The 18,329-nt window shown below is 44.6% G+C and overlaps 1 protein-coding gene across 1 annotated transcript in view; it reads right to left on the reverse strand.

The window, feature by feature from the left end:
- The window catches only part of tmem132a (transmembrane protein 132A), a 66,111-nt gene that overhangs the window by 29,114 nt on the left and 18,668 nt on the right, over nt 1–18,329 (reverse strand). The window contains 3 exon segments of the mRNA XM_069174907.1: nt 14,185–14,187; nt 17,569–17,718; nt 17,828–18,203. Of these exon segments, the coding sequence (XP_069031008.1) occupies nt 14,185–14,187; nt 17,569–17,718; nt 17,828–18,203 (529 nt within the window).

Consider the following 18,329-nt stretch of genomic DNA (forward strand, 5'->3'; position numbering starts at 1 on the left):
CGTTTTCTACAATCACTCTGCTCCTGTTGGACTAATGAAGCGTGTTCTACAATAACACTGCTCTGTTGGACAAAATGGAGCGTGTTCTACAATCACTCTGCTCCTGTTGGACTAATGAAGCGTGTTCTACAATCACTCTGCTCCTTTTGTAGTAATGAAGCGTGTTCTACCATCACACTGCTCCTGCTGTACTACTGAAGCGTGTTTTACAATCACTCTGCTCCTGTTGGACCAATGAAGCGTGTTCTACAATCACTGCTCCTGTTGTAGTAATGAAGCGTGTTCTACTATCACACTGCTCCTGCTGTGCTACTGAAGCGTGTTTTACAATCACTCTGCTCCTGTTGGACCAATGAAGCGTGTACTACAATCACTCTGCTCCTGTTGGACCAATGAAGCGTGTTCTACAATCACTGCTCCTGTTGTAGTAATGAAGCGTATTCTACTATCACACTGCTCCTGCTGTGCTACTGAAGCGTGTTTTACAATCACTCTGCTCCTGTTGGACTAATGAAAGCGCGTTCTACAATCACTCTGCTCCTGTTGGACCAATGAAGCGTTTTCCACAATCACTATGCTCCTGTTGGGGTAATGAAGCGTGTTCTACAATCACACTGCTCCTGTAGTTCTAATGAAGCGTGTTCCACAATCAACCTGCTCCTGTTGTGGAAACGTAGCGTGTTCTACAATCACTGCTCTTGTTGTAGTAATGAAGCGTGTTCTCCTATCACACTGCTCCTGCTGTACTACTGAAGCGTGTTTACAATCACTCTGCTCCTGTTGTACTAATGAAGCGCGTTCTACTATCACACTGCTCCTGCTGTACTACTGAAGCGTGTTTTACAATCACTCTGCTACTGTTGAACCAATGAAGCGTGTACTACAATCACTCTGTTCCTGTTGGACTAATGAAGCGTGTTCTACAATCACACTGCTCCTTTTGCAGTAATGAAGCATGTTCTACAATCACAGTGCTCCTGCTGTACTACTGAAGCGTGTTGTACAATCACTCTGCTCCTGTTGGACTAATGAAGCGTGTTCTACAATAACACTGCTCTGTTGGACAAAATGAAGCGTTTTCTACAATCACACTGCTCCTGTTGAACTAATGAAGCGTGTTCTACAATCACTCTGCTGCTTTTGGACTAATGAAGCGTGTTTTACAATCACTCTGGTCCTGTTGGACCAATGAAGCGTGATCTACAATCAACCTGCTCCTGTTGGACTAATGAAGCATGTTCTACAATAACACTGCTCTGTTGGACAGAATGAAGCGTTTTCTACAATCACACTGCTCCTGTTGAACTAATGAAGCGTGTTCTACAATCACTCTGCTGCTTTTGGACTAATGAAGCGTGTTTTACAATCACTCTGGTCCTGTTGGACCAATGAAGCGTGATCTACAATCAACCTGCTCCTGTTGGACAAAATGGAGCGTGTTCTACAATCACTCTGCTCCTGTTGGACTAATGAAGCGTGTTCTACAATCACTCTGCTCCTTTTGTAGTAATGAAGCGTGTTCTACCATCACACTGCTCCTGCTGTACTACTGAAGCGTGTTTTACAATCACTCTGCTCCTGTTGGACTAATGAAGCGTGTTCTACAATCACTCTGTTCCTGTTGGACCAATGAAGCGTGTACTACAATCACTCTGCTCCTGTTGGACCAATGAAGCGTGTTCTACAATCACTGCTCCTGTTGTAGTAATGAAGCTTGTTCTACTATCACACTGCTCCTGCTGTGCTACTGAAGCGTGTTTTACAATCACTCTGCTCCTGTTGGACCAATGAAGCGTGTACTACAATCACTCTGCTCCTGTTGGACCAATGAAGCGTGTTCTACAATCACTGCTCCTGTTGTAGTAATGAAGCGTGTTCTACTATCACACTGCTCCTGCTGTGCTACTGAAGCGTGTTTTACAATCACTCTGCTCCTGTTGGACTAATGAAAGCGCGTTCTACAATCACTCTGCTCCTGTTGGACCAATGAAGCGTGTTCTACAATCACACTGCTCCTGTAGTTCTAATGAAGCGTGTTCCACAATCAACCTGCTCCTGTTGTGGAAACGTAGCGTGTTCTACAATCACTGCTCTTGTTGTAGTAATGAAGCGTGTTCTACTATCACACTGCTCCTGCTGTACTACTGAAGCGTGTTTTACAATCACTCTGCTCCTGTTGTACTAATGAAGCGCGTTCTACAATCACTTTGCTCCTGTTGGACTAATGAAGCGTGTTCTACAATAACACTGTTCTGTTGGACAAAATGAAGCGTGTTCTACAATCACTCTGCTCCTGTTGGACCAATGAAGCATGTTCTACAATCACACTGCTCCTGCTGTACTACTGAAGCGTGTTCTACAATCACTCTGCTCCTGTTGGACTAATGAAGCGTGTTCTACAATCACTCAGCTCCTTTTGTAGTAATGAAGCGTGTTCTACCATCACACTGCTCCTGCTGTACTACTGAAGCGTGTTTTACAATCACTCTGCTCCTGTTGGACTAATGAAGCGTGTTCTACAATCACTCTGCTCCTGTTGGACCAATGAAGCGTGTACTACAATCACTCTGCTCCTTTTGCAGGAATGAAGCGTGTTCTACAATCACACTGCTCCTGCTGTACTACTGAAGCGTGTTGTACAATCACTCTGCTCCTGTTGGACTAATGAAGTGTGTTCTACAATAACACTGCTCTGTTGGACAAAATGAAGCGTTTTCTACAATCACACTGCTCCTGTTGAACTAATGAAGCGTGTTCTACAATCACTCTGCTGCTTTTGGACTAATGAAGCGTGTTTTACAATCACTCTGGTCCTGTTGGACCAATGAAGCGTGATCTACAATCAACCAGCTCCTGTTGGACTAATGAAGCGTGTTCTACAATAACACTGCTCTGTTGGACAAAATGAAGCGTTTTCTACAATCACACTGCTCCTGTTGAACTAATGAAGCGTGTTCTACAATCACTCTGCTGCTTTTGGACTAATGAAGCGTGTTTTAAAATCACTCTGGTCCTGTTGGACCAATGAAGCGTGATCTACAATCAACCTGCTCCTGTTGGACAAAATGGAGCGTGTTCTACAATCACTCTGCTCCTGTTGAACTAATGAAGCGTGTTCTACAATCACTCTGCTCCTTTTGCAGTAATGAAGCATGTTCTACAATCACAGTGCTCCTGCTGTACTACTGAAGCGTGTTCTACAATCACTTTGCTCCTGTTGGACTAATGAAGCGTGTTCTACAATAACACTGCTCTGTTGGACAAAATGAAGCGTGTTCTACAATCACTCTGCTCCTGTTGGACCAATGAAGCATGTTCAACAATCACACTGCTCCTGCTGTACTACTGAAGCGTGTTCTACAATCACTCTGCTCCTGTTGGACTAATGAAGCGTGTTCTACAATAACACTGATCTTTTCGACAAAATGAAGCGTGTTCTACAATCACTCTGCTCCTGTTGGACTAATGAAGCGTGTTTTACAATCACTCTGCTCCTGTTGGACCAATGAAGCGTGTACTACAATCACTCTGCTCCTGTTGGACCAATGAAGCGTGTTCTACAATCACTGCTCCTGTTGTAGTAATGAAGCGTGTTCTACTATCACACTGCTACTGCTGTGCTACTGAAGCGTGTTTTACAATCACTCTGCTCCTGTTGGACCAATGAAGCGTTTTCCACAATCACTATGCTCCTGTTGGGGTAATGAAGCGTGTTCTACAATCACTCTGCTCCTGCTGTACTACTGAAGCGTGTTCTACAATCACTCTGCTCCTGTTGGACTAATGAAGCGTGTTCTACAATCACTCTGCTCCTTTTGTAGTAATGAAGCGTGTTCTACCATCACACTGCTCCTGCTGTACTACTGAAGCGTGTTTTACAATCACTCTGCTCCTGTTGGACTAATGAAGCGTGTTCTACAATCACTCTGCTCCTGTTGGACCAATGAAGCGTGTACTACAATCACTCTGCTCCTTTTGCAGGAATGAAGCGTGTTCTACAATCACACTGCTCCTGCTGTACTACTGAAGCGTGTTGTACAATCACTCTGCTCCTGTTGGACTAATGAAGCGTGTTCTACAATAACACTGCTCTGTTGGACAAAATGAAGCGTTTTCTACAATCACACTGCTCCTGTTGAACTAATGAAGCGTGTTCTACAATCACTCTGCTGCTTTTGGACTAATGAAGCGTGTTTTACAATCACTCTGGTCCTGTTGGACCAATGAAGCGTGATCTACAATCAACCTGCTCCTGTTGGACTAATGAAGCGTGTTCTACAATAACACTGCTCTGTTGGACAAAATGAAGCGTTTTCTACAATCACACTGCTCCTGTTGAACTAATGAAGCGTGTTCTACAATCACTCTGCTGCTTTTGGACTAATGAAGCGTGTTTTAAAATCACTCTGGTCCTGTTGGACCAATGAAGCGTGATCTACAATCAACCTGCTCCTGTTGGACAAAATGGAGCGTGTTCTACAATCACTCTGCTCCTGTTGAACTAATGAAGCGTGTTCTACAATCACTCTGCTCCTTTTGCAGTAATGAAGCATGTTCAACAATCACACTGCTCCTGCTGTACTACTGAAGCGTGTTCTACAATCACTCTGCTCCTGTTGGACTAATGAAGCGTGTTCTACAATAACACTGATCTTTTCGACAAAATGAAGCGTGTTCTACAATCACTCTGCTCCTGTTGGACTAATGAAGCGTGTTTTACAATCACTCTGCTCCTGTTGGACCAATGAAGTGTGTACTACAATCACTCTGCTCCTGTTGGACCAATGAAGCGTGTTCTACAATCACTGCTCCTGTTGTAGTAATGAAGCGTGTTCTACTATCACACTGCTACTGCTGTGCTACTGAAGCGTGTTTTACAATCACTCTGCTCCTGTTGGACCAATGAAGCGTTTTCCACAATCACTATGCTCCTGTTGGGGTAATGAAGCGTGTTCTACAATCACACTGCTCCTGTAGTTCTATTGAAGCGTGTTCCAAAATCAACCTGCTCCTGTTGTGGAAACGTAGCGTGTTCTACAATCACTGCTCTTGTTGTAGTAATGAAGCGTGTTCTACTATCACACTGCTCCTGCTGTACTACTGAAGCGTGTTTTATAAATCACTCTGCTCCTGTTGTACTAATGATGCGCGTTCTACAATCACTCTGCTCCTTTTGCAGTAATGAAGCATGTTCTACAATCACAGTGCTCCTGCTGTACTACTGAAGCGTGTTCTACAAACACTTTGCTCCTGTTGGACTAATGAAGCGTGTTCTACAATAACACTGCTCTGTTGAACAAAATGAAGCGTGTTCTACAATCACTCTGCTCCTGTTGGACCAATGAAGCATGTTCTACAATCACACTGCTCCTGCTGTACTACTGAAGCGTGTTCTACAATCACTCTGCTCCTGTTGGACTAATGAAGCGTGTTCTACAATAACACTGATCTTTTCGACAAAATGAAGCGTGTTCTACAATCACTCTGCTCCTGTTGGACTAATGAAGCGTGTTCTACAATCACTCTGCTCCTTTTGTAGTAATGAAGCGTGTTCTACCATCACACTGCTCCTGCTGTACTACTGAAGCGTGTTTTACAATCACTCTGCTCCTGTTGGACTAATGAAGCGTGTTCTACAATCACTCTGCTCCTGTTGGACCAATGAAGCGTGTTCTACAATCACTCTGCTCCTTTTGCAGGAATGAAGCATGTTCTACAATCACACTGCTCCTGCTGTACTACTGAAGCGTGTTCTACAATCACTCTGCTCCTGTTGGACTAATGAAGCGTGTTCTACAATAACACTGATCTTTTCGACAAAATGAAGCGTGTTCTACAATCACTCTGCTCCTGTTGGACTAATGAAGCGTGTTCTACAATCACTCTGCTCCTTTTGTAGTAATGAAGCGTGTTCTACCATCACACTGCTCCTGCTGTACTACTGAAGCGTGTTTTACAATCACTCTGCTCCTGTTGGACTAATGAAGCGTGTTCTACAATCACTCTGCTCCTGTTGGACCAATGAAGCGTGTTCTACAATCACTCTGCTCCTTTTGCAGGAATGAAGCGTGTTCTACAATCACACTGCTCCTGCTGTACTACTGAAGCGTGTTCTACAATCACACTGCTCCTGTTGAACTAATGAAGCGTGTTCTACAATCACTCTGCTGCTTTTGGACTAATGAAGCGTGTTTTACAATCACTCTGGTCCTGTTGGACCAATGAAGCGTGATCTACAATCAACCTGCTCCTGTTGGACTAATGAAGCGTGTTCTACAATAACACTGCTCTGTTGGACAAAATGAAGCGTTTTCTACAATCACACTGCTCCTGTTGAACTAATGAAGCGTGTTCTACAATCACTCTGCTGCTTTTGGACTAATGAAGCGTGTTTTAAAATCACTCTGGTCCTGTTGGACCAATGAAGCGTGATCTACAATCAACCTGCTCCTGTTGGACAAAATGGAGCGTGTTCTACAATCACTCTGCTCCTGTTGAACTAATGAAGCGTGTTCTACAATCACTCTGCTCCTTTTGCAGTAATGAAGCATGTTCTACAATCACAGTGCTCCTGCTGTACTACTGAAGCGTGTTCTACAATCACTTTGCTCCTGTTGGACTAATGAAGCGTGTTCTACAATAACACTGCTCTGTTGGACAAAATGAAGCGTGTTCTACAATCACTCTGCTCCTGTTGGACCAATGAAGCATGTTCAACAATCACACTGCTCCTGCTGTACTACTGAAGCGTGTTCTACAATCACTCTGCTCCTGTTGGACTAATGAAGCGTGTTCTACAATAACACTGATCTTTTCGACAAAATGAAGCGTGTTCTACAATCACTCTGCTCCTGTTGGACTAATGAAGCGTGTTTTACAATCACTCTGCTCCTGTTGGACCAATGAAGCGTGTACTACAATCACTCTGCTCCTGTTGGACCAATGAAGCGTGTTCTACAATCACTGCTCCTGTTGTAGTAATGAAGCGTGTTCTACTATCACACTGCTACTGCTGTGCTACTGAAGCGTGTTTTACAATCACTCTGCTCCTGTTGGACCAATGAAGCGTTTTCCACAATCACTATGCTCCTGTTGGGGTAATGAAGCGTGTTCTACAATCACACTACTCCTGTAGTTCTATTGAAGCGTGTTCCAAAATCAACCTGCTCCTGTTGTGGAAACGTAGCGTGTTCTACAATCACTGCTCTTGTTGTAGTAATGAAGCGTGTTCTACTATCACACTGCTCCTGCTGTACTACTGAAGCGTGTTTTATAAATCACTCTGCTCCTGTTGTACTAATGATGCGCGTTCTACAATCACTCTGCTCCTTTTGCAGTAATGAAGCATGTTCTACAATCACAGTGCTCCTGCTGTACTACTGAAGCGTGTTCTACAAACACTTTGCTCCTGTTGGACTAATGAAGCGTGTTCTACAATAACACTGCTCTGTTGAACAAAATGAAGCGTGTTCTACAATCACTCTGCTCCTGTTGGACCAATGAAGCATGTTCTACAATCACACTGCTCCTGCTGTACTACTGAAGCGTGTTCTACAATCACTCTGCTCCTGTTGGACTAATGAAGCGTGTTCTACAATAACACTGATCTTTTCGACAAAATGAAGCGTGTTCTACAATCACTCTGCTCCTGTTGGACTAATGAAGCGTGTTCTACAATCACTCTGCTCCTTTTGTAGTAATGAAGCGTGTTCTACCATCACACTGCTCCTGCTGTACTACTGAAGCGTGTTTTACAATCACTCTGCTCCTGTTGGACTAATGAAGCGTGTTCTACAATCACTCTGCTCCTGTTGGACCAATGAAGCGTGTTCTACAATCACTCTGCTCCTTTTGCAGGAATGAAGCGTGTTCTACAATCACACTGCTCCTGCTGTACTACTGAAGCGTGTTCTACAATCACTCTGCTCCTGTTGGACTAATGAAGCGTGTTCTACAACAACACTGCTCTGTTGGACAAAATGAAGCGTTTTCTACAATCACACTGCTCCTGTTGAACTAATGAAGCGTGTTCTACAATCACTCTGCTGCTTTTGGACTAATGAAGCGTGTTTTACAATCACTCTGGTCCTGTTGGACCAATGAAGCGTGATCTACAATCAACCTGCTCCTGTTGGACTAATGAAGCGTGTTCTACAATAACACTGCTCTGTTGGACAAAATGAAGCGTTTTCTACAATCACACTGCTCCTGTTGAACTAATGAAGCGTGTTCTACAATCACTCTGCTGCTTTTGCACTAATGAAGCGTGTTTTACAATCACTCTGGTCCTGTTGGACCAATGAAGCGTGATCTACAATCAACCTGCTCCTGTTGGACTAATGAAGCGTGTTCTACAATCACTCTGCTCCTTTTGTAGTAATGAAGCGTGTTCTACCATCACACTGCTCCTGCTGTACTACTGAAGCGTGTTTTACAATCACTCTGCTCCTGTTGGACTAATGAAGCGTGTTCTACAATCACTCTGCTCCTGTTGGACCAATGAAGCGTGTTCTACAATCACTCTGCTCCTGTTGGACCAATGATGCGTGTTCTACAATCACTGCTCCTGTTGTAGTAATGAAGCGTGTTCTACTATCACACTGCTCCTGCTGTGCTACTGAAGCGTGTTTTACAATCACTCTGCTCCTGTTGGACCAATGAAGCGTGTACTACAATCACTCTGCTCCTGTTGGACCAATGAAGCGTGTTCTACAATCACTGCTCCTGTTGTAGTAATGAAGCGTGTTCTACTATCACACTGCTCCTGCTGTGCTACTGAAGCGCGTTCTACAATCACTCTGCTCCTGTTGGACCAATGAAGCGTTTTCCACAATCACTATGCTCCTGTTGGGGTAATGAAGCGTGTTCTACAATCACACTGCTCCTGTAGTTCTAATGAAGCGTGTTCCACAATCAACCTGCTCCTGTTGTGGAAACGTAGCGTGTTCTACAATCACTGCTCTTGTTGTGGTAATGAAGCGTGTTCTACTATCACACTGCTCCTGCTGTACTACTGAAGCGTGTTTTACAATCACTCTGCTCTTGTTGTACTAATGAAGCGCGTTCTACAATCACTCTGCTCCTGTTGGACCAATGAAGCTTGTACTACGATCACTCTGCTCCAGTTGGACCAATGAAGCGTGTTCTAAAATCACTGCTCCTGTTGTAGTAATGAAGCGTGTTCTACTATCACACTGCTCCTGCTGTACTACTGAAGCGTGTTTTACAATCACTCTGCTCCTGTTGAAACAATGAAGCGTGTACTACAATCACTCTGTTCCTGTTGGACTAATGAAGCGTGTTCTACAATCACTCTGCTCCTTTTGCAGTAATGAAGCATGTTCTACAATCACAGTGCTCCTGCTGTACTACTGAAGCGTGTTCTACAATCACTTTGCTCCTGTTGGACTAATGAAGCGTGTTCTACAATAACACTGCTCTGTTGAACAAAATGAAGCGTGTTCTACAATCACTCTCCTCCTGTTGGACCAATGAAGCATGTTCTACAATCACACTGCTCCTGCTGTACTACTGAAGCGTGTTCTACAATCACTCTGCTCCTGTTGGACTAATGAAGCGTGTTCTACAATAACACTGATCTTTTCGACAAAATGAAGCGTGTTCTACAATCACTCTGCTCCTGTTGGACTAATGAAGCGTGTTCTACAATCACTCTGCTCCTTTTGTAGTAATGAAGCGTGTTCTACCATCACACTGCTCCTGCTGTACTACTGAAGCGTGTTTTACAATCACTCTGCTCCTGTTGGACTAATGAAGCGTGTTCTACAATCACTCTGCTCCTGTTGGACCAATGAAGCGTGTACTACAATCACTCTGCTCCTGTTGGACCAATGAAGCGTGTTCTACAATCACTCTGCTCCTTTTGCAGGAATGAAGCGTGTTCTACAATCACACTGCTCCTGCTGTACTACTGAAGCGTGTTCTACAATCACTCTGCTCCTGTTGGACTAATGAAGCGTGTTCTACAATAACACTGTTCTGTTGGACAAAATGAAGCGTTTTCTACAATCACACTGCTCCTGTTGAACTAATGAAGCGTGTTCTACAATCACTCTGCTGCTTTTGGACTAATGAAGCGTGTTTTACAATCACTCTGGTCCTGTTGGACCAATGAAGCGTGATCTACAATCAACCTGCTCCTGTTGGACTAATGAAGCGTGTTCTACAATAACACTGCTCTGTTGGACAAAATGAAGCGTTTTCTACAATCACACTGCTCCTGTTGAACTAATGAAGCGTGTTCTACAATCACTCTGCTGCTTTTGGACTAATGAAGCGTGTTTTACAATCACTCTGGTCCTGTTGGACCAATGAAGCGTTTTCCACAATCACTATGCTCCTGTTGGGGTAATGAAGCGTGTTCTACAATCACACTGCTCCTGTAGTTCTAATGAAGCGTGTTCCACAATCAACCTGCTCCTGTTGTGGAAACGTAGCGTGTTCTACAATCACTGCTCTTGTTGTAGTAATGAAGCGTGTTCTACTATCACACTGCTCCTTCTGTACTACTGAAGCGTGTTTTACAATCACTCTGCTCCTGTTGTACTAATGTAGCGCGTTCTACAATCACTCTGCTCCTGTTGGACCAATGAAGCGTGTACTACGATCACTCTGCTCCAGTTGGACCAATGAAGCGTGTTCTAAAATCACTGCTCCTGTTGTAGTAATGAAGCGTGTTCTACTATCACACTGCTCCTGCTGTACTACTGAAGCGTGTTTTACAATCACTCTGCTCCTGTTGAACCAATGAAGCGTGTACTACAATCACTCTGTTCCTGTTGGACTAATGAAGCGTGTTCTACAATCACTCTGCTCCTTTTGCAGTAATGAAGCATGTTCTACAATCACGGTGCTCCTGCTGTACTACTGAAGCGTGTTCTACAATCACTTTGCTCCTGTTGGACTAATGAAGCGTGTTCTACAATAACACTGCTCTGTTGGACAAAATGAAGCGTGTTCTACAATCACTCTGCTCCTGTTGGACCAATGAAGCATGTTCTACAATCACACTGCTCCTGCTGTACTACTGAAGCGTGTTCTACAATCACTCTGCTCCTGTTGGACTAATGAAGCGTGTTCTACAATAACACTGATCTTTTCGACAAAATGAAGCGTGTTCTACAATCACTCTGCTCCTGTTGGACTAATGAAGCGTGTTTTACAATCACTCTGCTCCTGTTGGACCAATGAAGCGTGTACTACAATCACTCTGCTCCTGTTGGACCAATGAAGCGTGTTCTACAATCACTGCTCCTGTTTTAGTAATGAAGCGTGTTCTACTATCACACTGCTCCTGCTGTGCTACTGAAGCGTGTTTTACAATCACTCTGCTCCTGTTGGACCAATGAAGCGTTTTCCACAATCACTATGCTCCTGTTGGGGTAATGAAGCGTGTTCTACAATCACACTGCTCCTGTAGTTCTAATGAAGCGTGTTCCACAATCAACCTGCTCCTGTTGTGGAAACGTAGCGTGTTCTACAATCACTGCTCTTGTTGTAGTAATGAAGCGTGTTCTACTATCACACTGCTCCTGCTGTACTACTGAAGCGTGTTTTATAAATCACTCTGCTCCTGTTGTACTAATGAAGCGCGTTCTACAATCACTCTGCTCCTGTTGGACCAATGAAGCGTGTACTACGATCACTCTGCTCCTGTTGGACCAATGAAGCGTGTTCTACTATCACACTGCTCCTGCTGTACTACTGAAGCGTGTTTTACAATCACTTTGCTCCTGTTGGACTAATGAAGCGTGTTCTACAATAACACTGCTCTGTTGAACAAAATGAAGCGTGTTCTACAATCACTCTGCTCCTGTTGGACCAATGAAGCATGTTCTACAATCACACTGCTCCTGCTGTACTACTGAAGCGTGTTCTACAATCACTCTGCTCCTGTTGGACTAATGAAGCGTGTTCTACAATAACACTGATCTTTTCGACAAAATGAAGCGTGTTCTACAATCACTCTGCTCCTGTTGGACTAATGAAGCGTGTTCTACAATCACTCTGCTCCTTTTGTAGTAATGAAGCGTGTTCTACCATCACACTGCTCCTGCTGTACTACTGAAGCGTGTTTTACAATCACTCTGCTCCTGTTGGACTAATGAAGCGTGTTCGACAATAACACTGCTCTGTTGGACAAAATGAAGCGTTTTCTACAATCACACTGCTCCTGTTGAACTAATGAAGCGTGTTCTACAATCACTCTGCTGCTTTTGGACTAATGAAGCGTGTTTTACAATCACTCTGGTCCTGTTGGACCAATGAAGCGTGATCTACAATCAACCTGCTCCTGTTGGACTAATGAAGCGTGTTCTACAATCACATTGCTCCGTTTTTTTCTAGTGAAGCGTGTTCTACAATCACTCTGCTCCTGTTGGACTAATGAAGCGTGTTCTACAATCACTCTGCTCCTGTTGGACCAATGAAGCGTGTTCCACAATCACTATGCTCCTGTTGGACTAATGAAGCGTGTTCTACAATCACACTGCTCCTGTTGTTCTAATGAAGCGTGTTCCACAATCAACCTGCTCCTGTTGTGGTAACGTAGCGTGTTCTACAATCACTGCTCTTGTTGTAGTAATGAAGCGTGTTCTACTATCACACTGCTCCTGCTGTACTACTGAAGCGTGTTCTACAATCACACTGCTCCTGCTGTACTACTGAAGCGTGTTTTACAATCACTCTGCTCCTGTTGGACTAATGAAGCGCGTTCTACAATCACTCTGCTCCTGTTGGACCAATGAAGCGTGTACTACGATCACTCTGCTCCTGTTGGACCAATGAAGCGTGTTCTAAAATCACTGCTCCTGTTGTAGTAATGAAGCGTGTTCTACTATCACACTGCTCCTGCTGTGCTACTGAAGCGTGTTTTACAATCACTCTGCTCCTGTTGGACCAATGAAGCGTTTTCCACAATCACTATGCTCCTGTTGGGGTAATGAAGCGTGTTCTACAATCACACTGCTCCTGTAGTTCTAATGAAGCGTGTTCCACAATCAACCTGCTCCTGTTGTGGAAACGTAGCGTGTTCTACAATCACTGCTCTTGTTGTAGTAATGAAGCGTGTTCTACTATCACACTGCTCCTGCTGTACTACTGAAGCGTGTTTTATAAATCACTCTGCTCCTGTTGTACTAATGAAGCGCGTTCTACAATCACTCTGCTCCTGTTGGACCAATGAAGCGTGTACTACGATCACTCTGCTCCTGTTGGACCAATGAAGCGTGTTCTACTATCACACTGCTCCTGCTGTACTACTGAAGCGTGTTTTACAATCACTTTGCTCCTGTTGGACTAATGAAGCGTGTTCTACAATAACACTGCTCTGTTGAACAAAATGAAGCGTGTTCTACAATCACTCTGCTCCTGTTGGACCAATGAAGCATGTTCTACAATCACACTGCTCCTGCTGTACTACTGAAGCGTGTTCTACAATCACTCTGCTCCTGTTGGACTAATGAAGCGTGTTCTACAATAACACTGATCTTTTCGACAAAATGAAGCGTGTTCTACAATCACTCTGCTCCTGTTGGACTAATGAAGCGTGTTCTACAATCACTCTGCTCCTTTTGTAGTAATGAAGCGTGTTCTACCATCACACTGCTCCTGCTGTACTACTGAAGCGTGTTTTACAATCACTCTGCTCCTGTTGGACCAATGAAGCGTGTTCTACAATCACTCTGCTCCTTTTGCAGGAATGAAGCGTGTTCTACAATCACACTGCTCCTGTTGGACTAATGAAGCGTGTTCTACAATAAAACTGTTCTGTTGGACAAAATGAAGCGTTTTCTACAATCACACTGCTCCTGTTGAACTAATGAAGCGTGTTCTACAATCACTCTGCTGCTTTTGGACTAATGAAGCGTGTTTTACAATCACTCTGGTCCTGTTGGACCAATGAAGCGTGATCTACAATCAACCTGCTCCTGTTGGACTAATGAAGCGTGTTCTACAATCACATTGCTCCGTTTTTTTCTAGTGAAGCGTGTTCTACAATCACTCTGCTCCTGTTGGACTAATGAAGCGTGTTCTACAATCACTCTGCTCCTGTTGGACCAATGAAGCGTGTTCCACAATCACTATGCTCCTGTTGGACTAATGAAGCGTGTTCTACAATCACACTGCTCCTGTTGTTCTAATGAAGCGTGTTCCACAATCAACCTGCTCCTGTTGTGGTAACGTAGCGTGTTCTACAATCACTGCTCTTGTTGTAGTAATGAAGCGTGTTCTACTATCACACTGCTCCTGCTGTACTACTGAAGCGTGTTCTACAATCACACTGCTCCTGCTGTACTACTGAAGCGTGTTTTACAATCACTCTGCTCCTGTTGGACCAATGAAGCGTGTACTACGATCACTCTGCTCCTGTTGGACCAATGAAGCGTGTTCTAAAATCGCTGCTCCTGTTGTAGTAATGAAGCGTGTTCTACTATCACACTGCTCCTGCTGTGCTACTGAAGCGTGTTTTACAATCACTCTGCTCCTGTTGAACCAATGAAGCGTGTACTACAATCACTCTGTTCCTGTTGGACTAATGAAGCGTGTTCTACAGTCACTCTGCTCCTTTTGCAGTAATGAAGCATGTTCTACAATCACACTGCTCCTGCTGTACTACTGAAGCGTGTTCTACAATCACTCTGCTCCTGTTGGACTAATGAAGCGTGTTCTACAATAACACTGCTCTGTCGGACAAAATGAAGCGTGTTCTACAATCACTCTGCTCCTGTTGGACCAATGAAGCATGTTCTACAATCACACTGCTCCTGCTTTACTACTGAAGCGTGTTCTACAATCACTCTGCTCCTGTTGGACTAATGAAGCGTGTTCTACAATAACACTGCTCTGTTGGACAAAATGAAGCGTGTTCAACAATCACTCTGCTCCTGTTGGACAAATGAAGCGTGTTCTACAATCACTCTGCTCCTTTTGTAGTAATGAAGCGTGTTCTACCATCACACTGCTCCTGCTGTACTACTGAAGCGTGTTTTACAATCACTCTGCTCCTTTTGGACTAGTGAAGCGTGTTCTACAATCAATCTGCTCCTGTTGGACCAATGAAGCGTGTACTACAATCACTCTGCTCCTGTTGGACCAATGAAGCGTGTTCTACAATCACTGCTACTGTTGTAGTAATGAAGCGTGTTCTACTATCACACTGCTCCTGCTGTGCTACTGAAGCGTCTTTTACAATCACTCTGCTCCTGTTGGACCAATGAAGCGTGTACTACAATCACTCTGCTCCTGTTGGACTAATGAAGCGTGTTCTACAATCAATCTGCTCCTGTTGGACCAATGAAGCGTGTACTACAATCACTCTGCTCCTGTTGGACCAACGAAGCGTGTTCTACAATCGCTCTGCTCCTTTTGCAGTAATGAAGCGTGTTCTACAATCACACTGCTCCTGCTGTACTACTGAAGCGTGTTCTACAATCACTCTGCTCCTGTTGGACTAATGAAGCGTGTTCTACAATAACACTGCTCTGTTGGACAAAATGAAGCGTTTTCTACAATCACTCTGCTCCTTTTGTAATAATGAACCGTGTTTTACTATCACACTGCTCCTGCTGTACTACTGAAGCGTGTTTTACAATCACTCTGCTCCTGTTGGACCAATGAAGCGTGTACTACAATCACTCTGCTCCTGTTGGACCAATGAAGCGTGTTCTACGATCACTGCTCCTGTTGTAGTAATGAAGCGTGTTCTACTATCACACTGCTCCTGCTGTACTACTGAAGCGTGTTTTACAATCACTCTGCTCCTGTTGGACCAATGGAGCGTGTACTACAATCACTCTGTTCCTGTTGGACTAATGAAGCGTGTTCTACAATCACTCTGCTCCTTTTGCAGTAATGAAGCATGTTCTGCAATCACACTGCTCCTGCTGTACTACTGAAGCGTGTTTTACAATCACTCTGCTCCTGTTGGACCAATGGAGCGTGTACTACAATCACTCTGTTCCTGTTGGACTAATGAAGCGTGTTCTACAATCACTCTGCTCCTTTTGCAGTAATGAAGCATGTTCTGCAATCACTCTGCTCCTGTTGGACTAATGAAGCCTGTTCTACAATAACACTGCTCTGTTGGACAAAATGAAGCGTTTTCTACAATCACTCTGCTCCTTTTGTAGTAATGAAGCGTGTTCTACTATCACACTGCTCCTGCTGTACTATTGAAGCGTGTTCAACAGTCACTGCTGCTGTTGGACTGATGATGCGTGTTTTGTGTTGGGGTGGAGAACCCCTGCGACAGCGAGCTGACGTGATGTGTGAGGTTGTGTAGTGAGCAGGATGGTCACTATGCTCTGAACAGTGTGAGGTGTGCAGTACGTGAACTCTGCAGAAACTACCTGTCACTGAGTTTAGTTATGTAGAGCAGCAGGTGGCGCTGTAGTGTGTGTTTTTGCTAGTCCTACTTTCAGTTCTGTATATTAGTGTTTTTTTTGGGGGGGAGGGGGTGCACGACAAACTAATTCTACTGGGGGCACCAGAGAGCCATTAGAAGCCCGCAGTCACGTTTTAACAACCACCATTTTATTTTCTGACGGTAAGGAGGGTCGACCAAGCGTGAACAGCGAGCACCACCGTGACTCATCGAATGTGTTCCAAATTTTTTCACTTTATCATCATCAGCTCCTGATTTACATGTTTTTGTGAGTGCTGGTCCGTGACATAGATCTTATAAAAGTGTTCGTAGCTTCAAGTCTATAAAATGGTTCTGATCCAGAAGTGTCTTCAGCTGCAATACCAGCGAGTGCCACTAGAGGTCGGCTCCAAAAAGCCTCCGGCTCCATAGACTCCCATTCAACTTCTCTCATCAAATCCAAAGTGAATAAAATGTGTCCATCAGTTATCTCGGTGTTGTTAGCTAAAGTCACTCCTTCTTATTAGTTTTCTGGAGGTCCATCTGAAAATAATCCCTCATTCATTAGAAAAGAAGATTCAAGAAGACCTGTTTCTGGGGGCGTGTCTGTTTGATTGACAGGCCTGTGGTGCAGTCAGGTTACAGCTATCGGTGGGCGGGACGTAGTATCGTCAGGTTTCTGATCAGATCAGACCGGCACATCCTGGAACTTTGGCTTTCAGCACATCCCCGCCCCTTTTTGGGGGAAAACAAGTGACGCTCGCCAGACTTTAATGTAAAATACCAACCTATTAGAACAGCAGTTAATCTCCCTGCCAGAGACACGCTGGACAGAGAAAAACGTTTCGTTTAATTCCTCCTTATAGTCTCATTCCTTCAGTCTCCTGGCTAGCATCAAGCTAACGCTATAACCTCCACCGACTGCTCCTTAACCTGCCTGAGACTCCAAGTGAGCAAATTACCGGTGAATCATTTTATTTTTCAGTTCTGCTATACAGACAGTCTGCTAACTAACAGCTCCATTAACTGATCGACCCTCGTACCGACACGGTTGGATGTCAGACCTGATCTGTTCGAAACGTCTCTGAAAGGTTAAATAAAGTGAAACCTGACGGCTGCTGTGAACTGTTTGCTTCTGTCTGTGTTTCCACGGTGATGGTGCACGGAGGCAGAGTCAGACGTACTCGTGAGATGTCAGCGTGCTGTGTTTGTGGCACCGGATGGACACCACGTCGTGGTTGGAGCCTTGGCTTCTCTCCAGGGTCACTGCCCACAGGTCAGAGGTCAGAGTTCTCTGGGCCACCATGGACATCAAGCCCTTCTTCACCTTCAGCCTGAGGACACACAGAGGTCACTCAGAGTTAAAGGTCAACACACAGAGGTCACTCAGGGTTAAAGGTCAACACCTTCAGAAGAGGGTTGGACAGGTGACTTCATCGCTACCTGATGATAACAAACTCAGCACTGAAGTTGGCTCTCAGATTCACAGATACACAGACTGGCTGTCCAATCAGGACAGGGCCCCGCTGATAGCGAATCACAACATGGAAGTCCACATTAAGCTCCTCCCCTTCCTGCCCGTTGAAGCAGGCTTGTTGTTCTTCGGTCTGTCTCTGCTGTGCGGCTCCTACCTCCCTCAGGGCGACCGCTCGGAGGAAGAAGAGTTGTCTCTGGGACAGAGACGCTCGATCCTCCTCACATCTGCAAGTACAACAAGACATGGACATGAGACGATCGGAGGCTGTGTCTTCCCCAGGTGACCATGTGACCTGAATGAGATGCATCACGGGAGTTCAAACAAGAAGTGAATGTTCGTCTCCTGTTTGGTCTGAAGTCCCGTCAGAGGTGAAGGTACGATTCCAGCAGGTCATAGGAATGTTAAAGACTTTAGTGGGCAGAGTGCTGGTGAACAATTATTCAGTCATCAGAAACATTAACAACCAGC

The sequence above is a fragment of the Embiotoca jacksoni genome, unplaced genomic scaffold, assembly GCF_022577435.1.
Source record: "Embiotoca jacksoni isolate LCO1_2020_lvr unplaced genomic scaffold, fEmbJac1.0.p SCAF_103, whole genome shotgun sequence".
NCBI classification, from domain to species: domain Eukaryota; kingdom Metazoa; phylum Chordata; class Actinopteri; family Embiotocidae; genus Embiotoca; species Embiotoca jacksoni.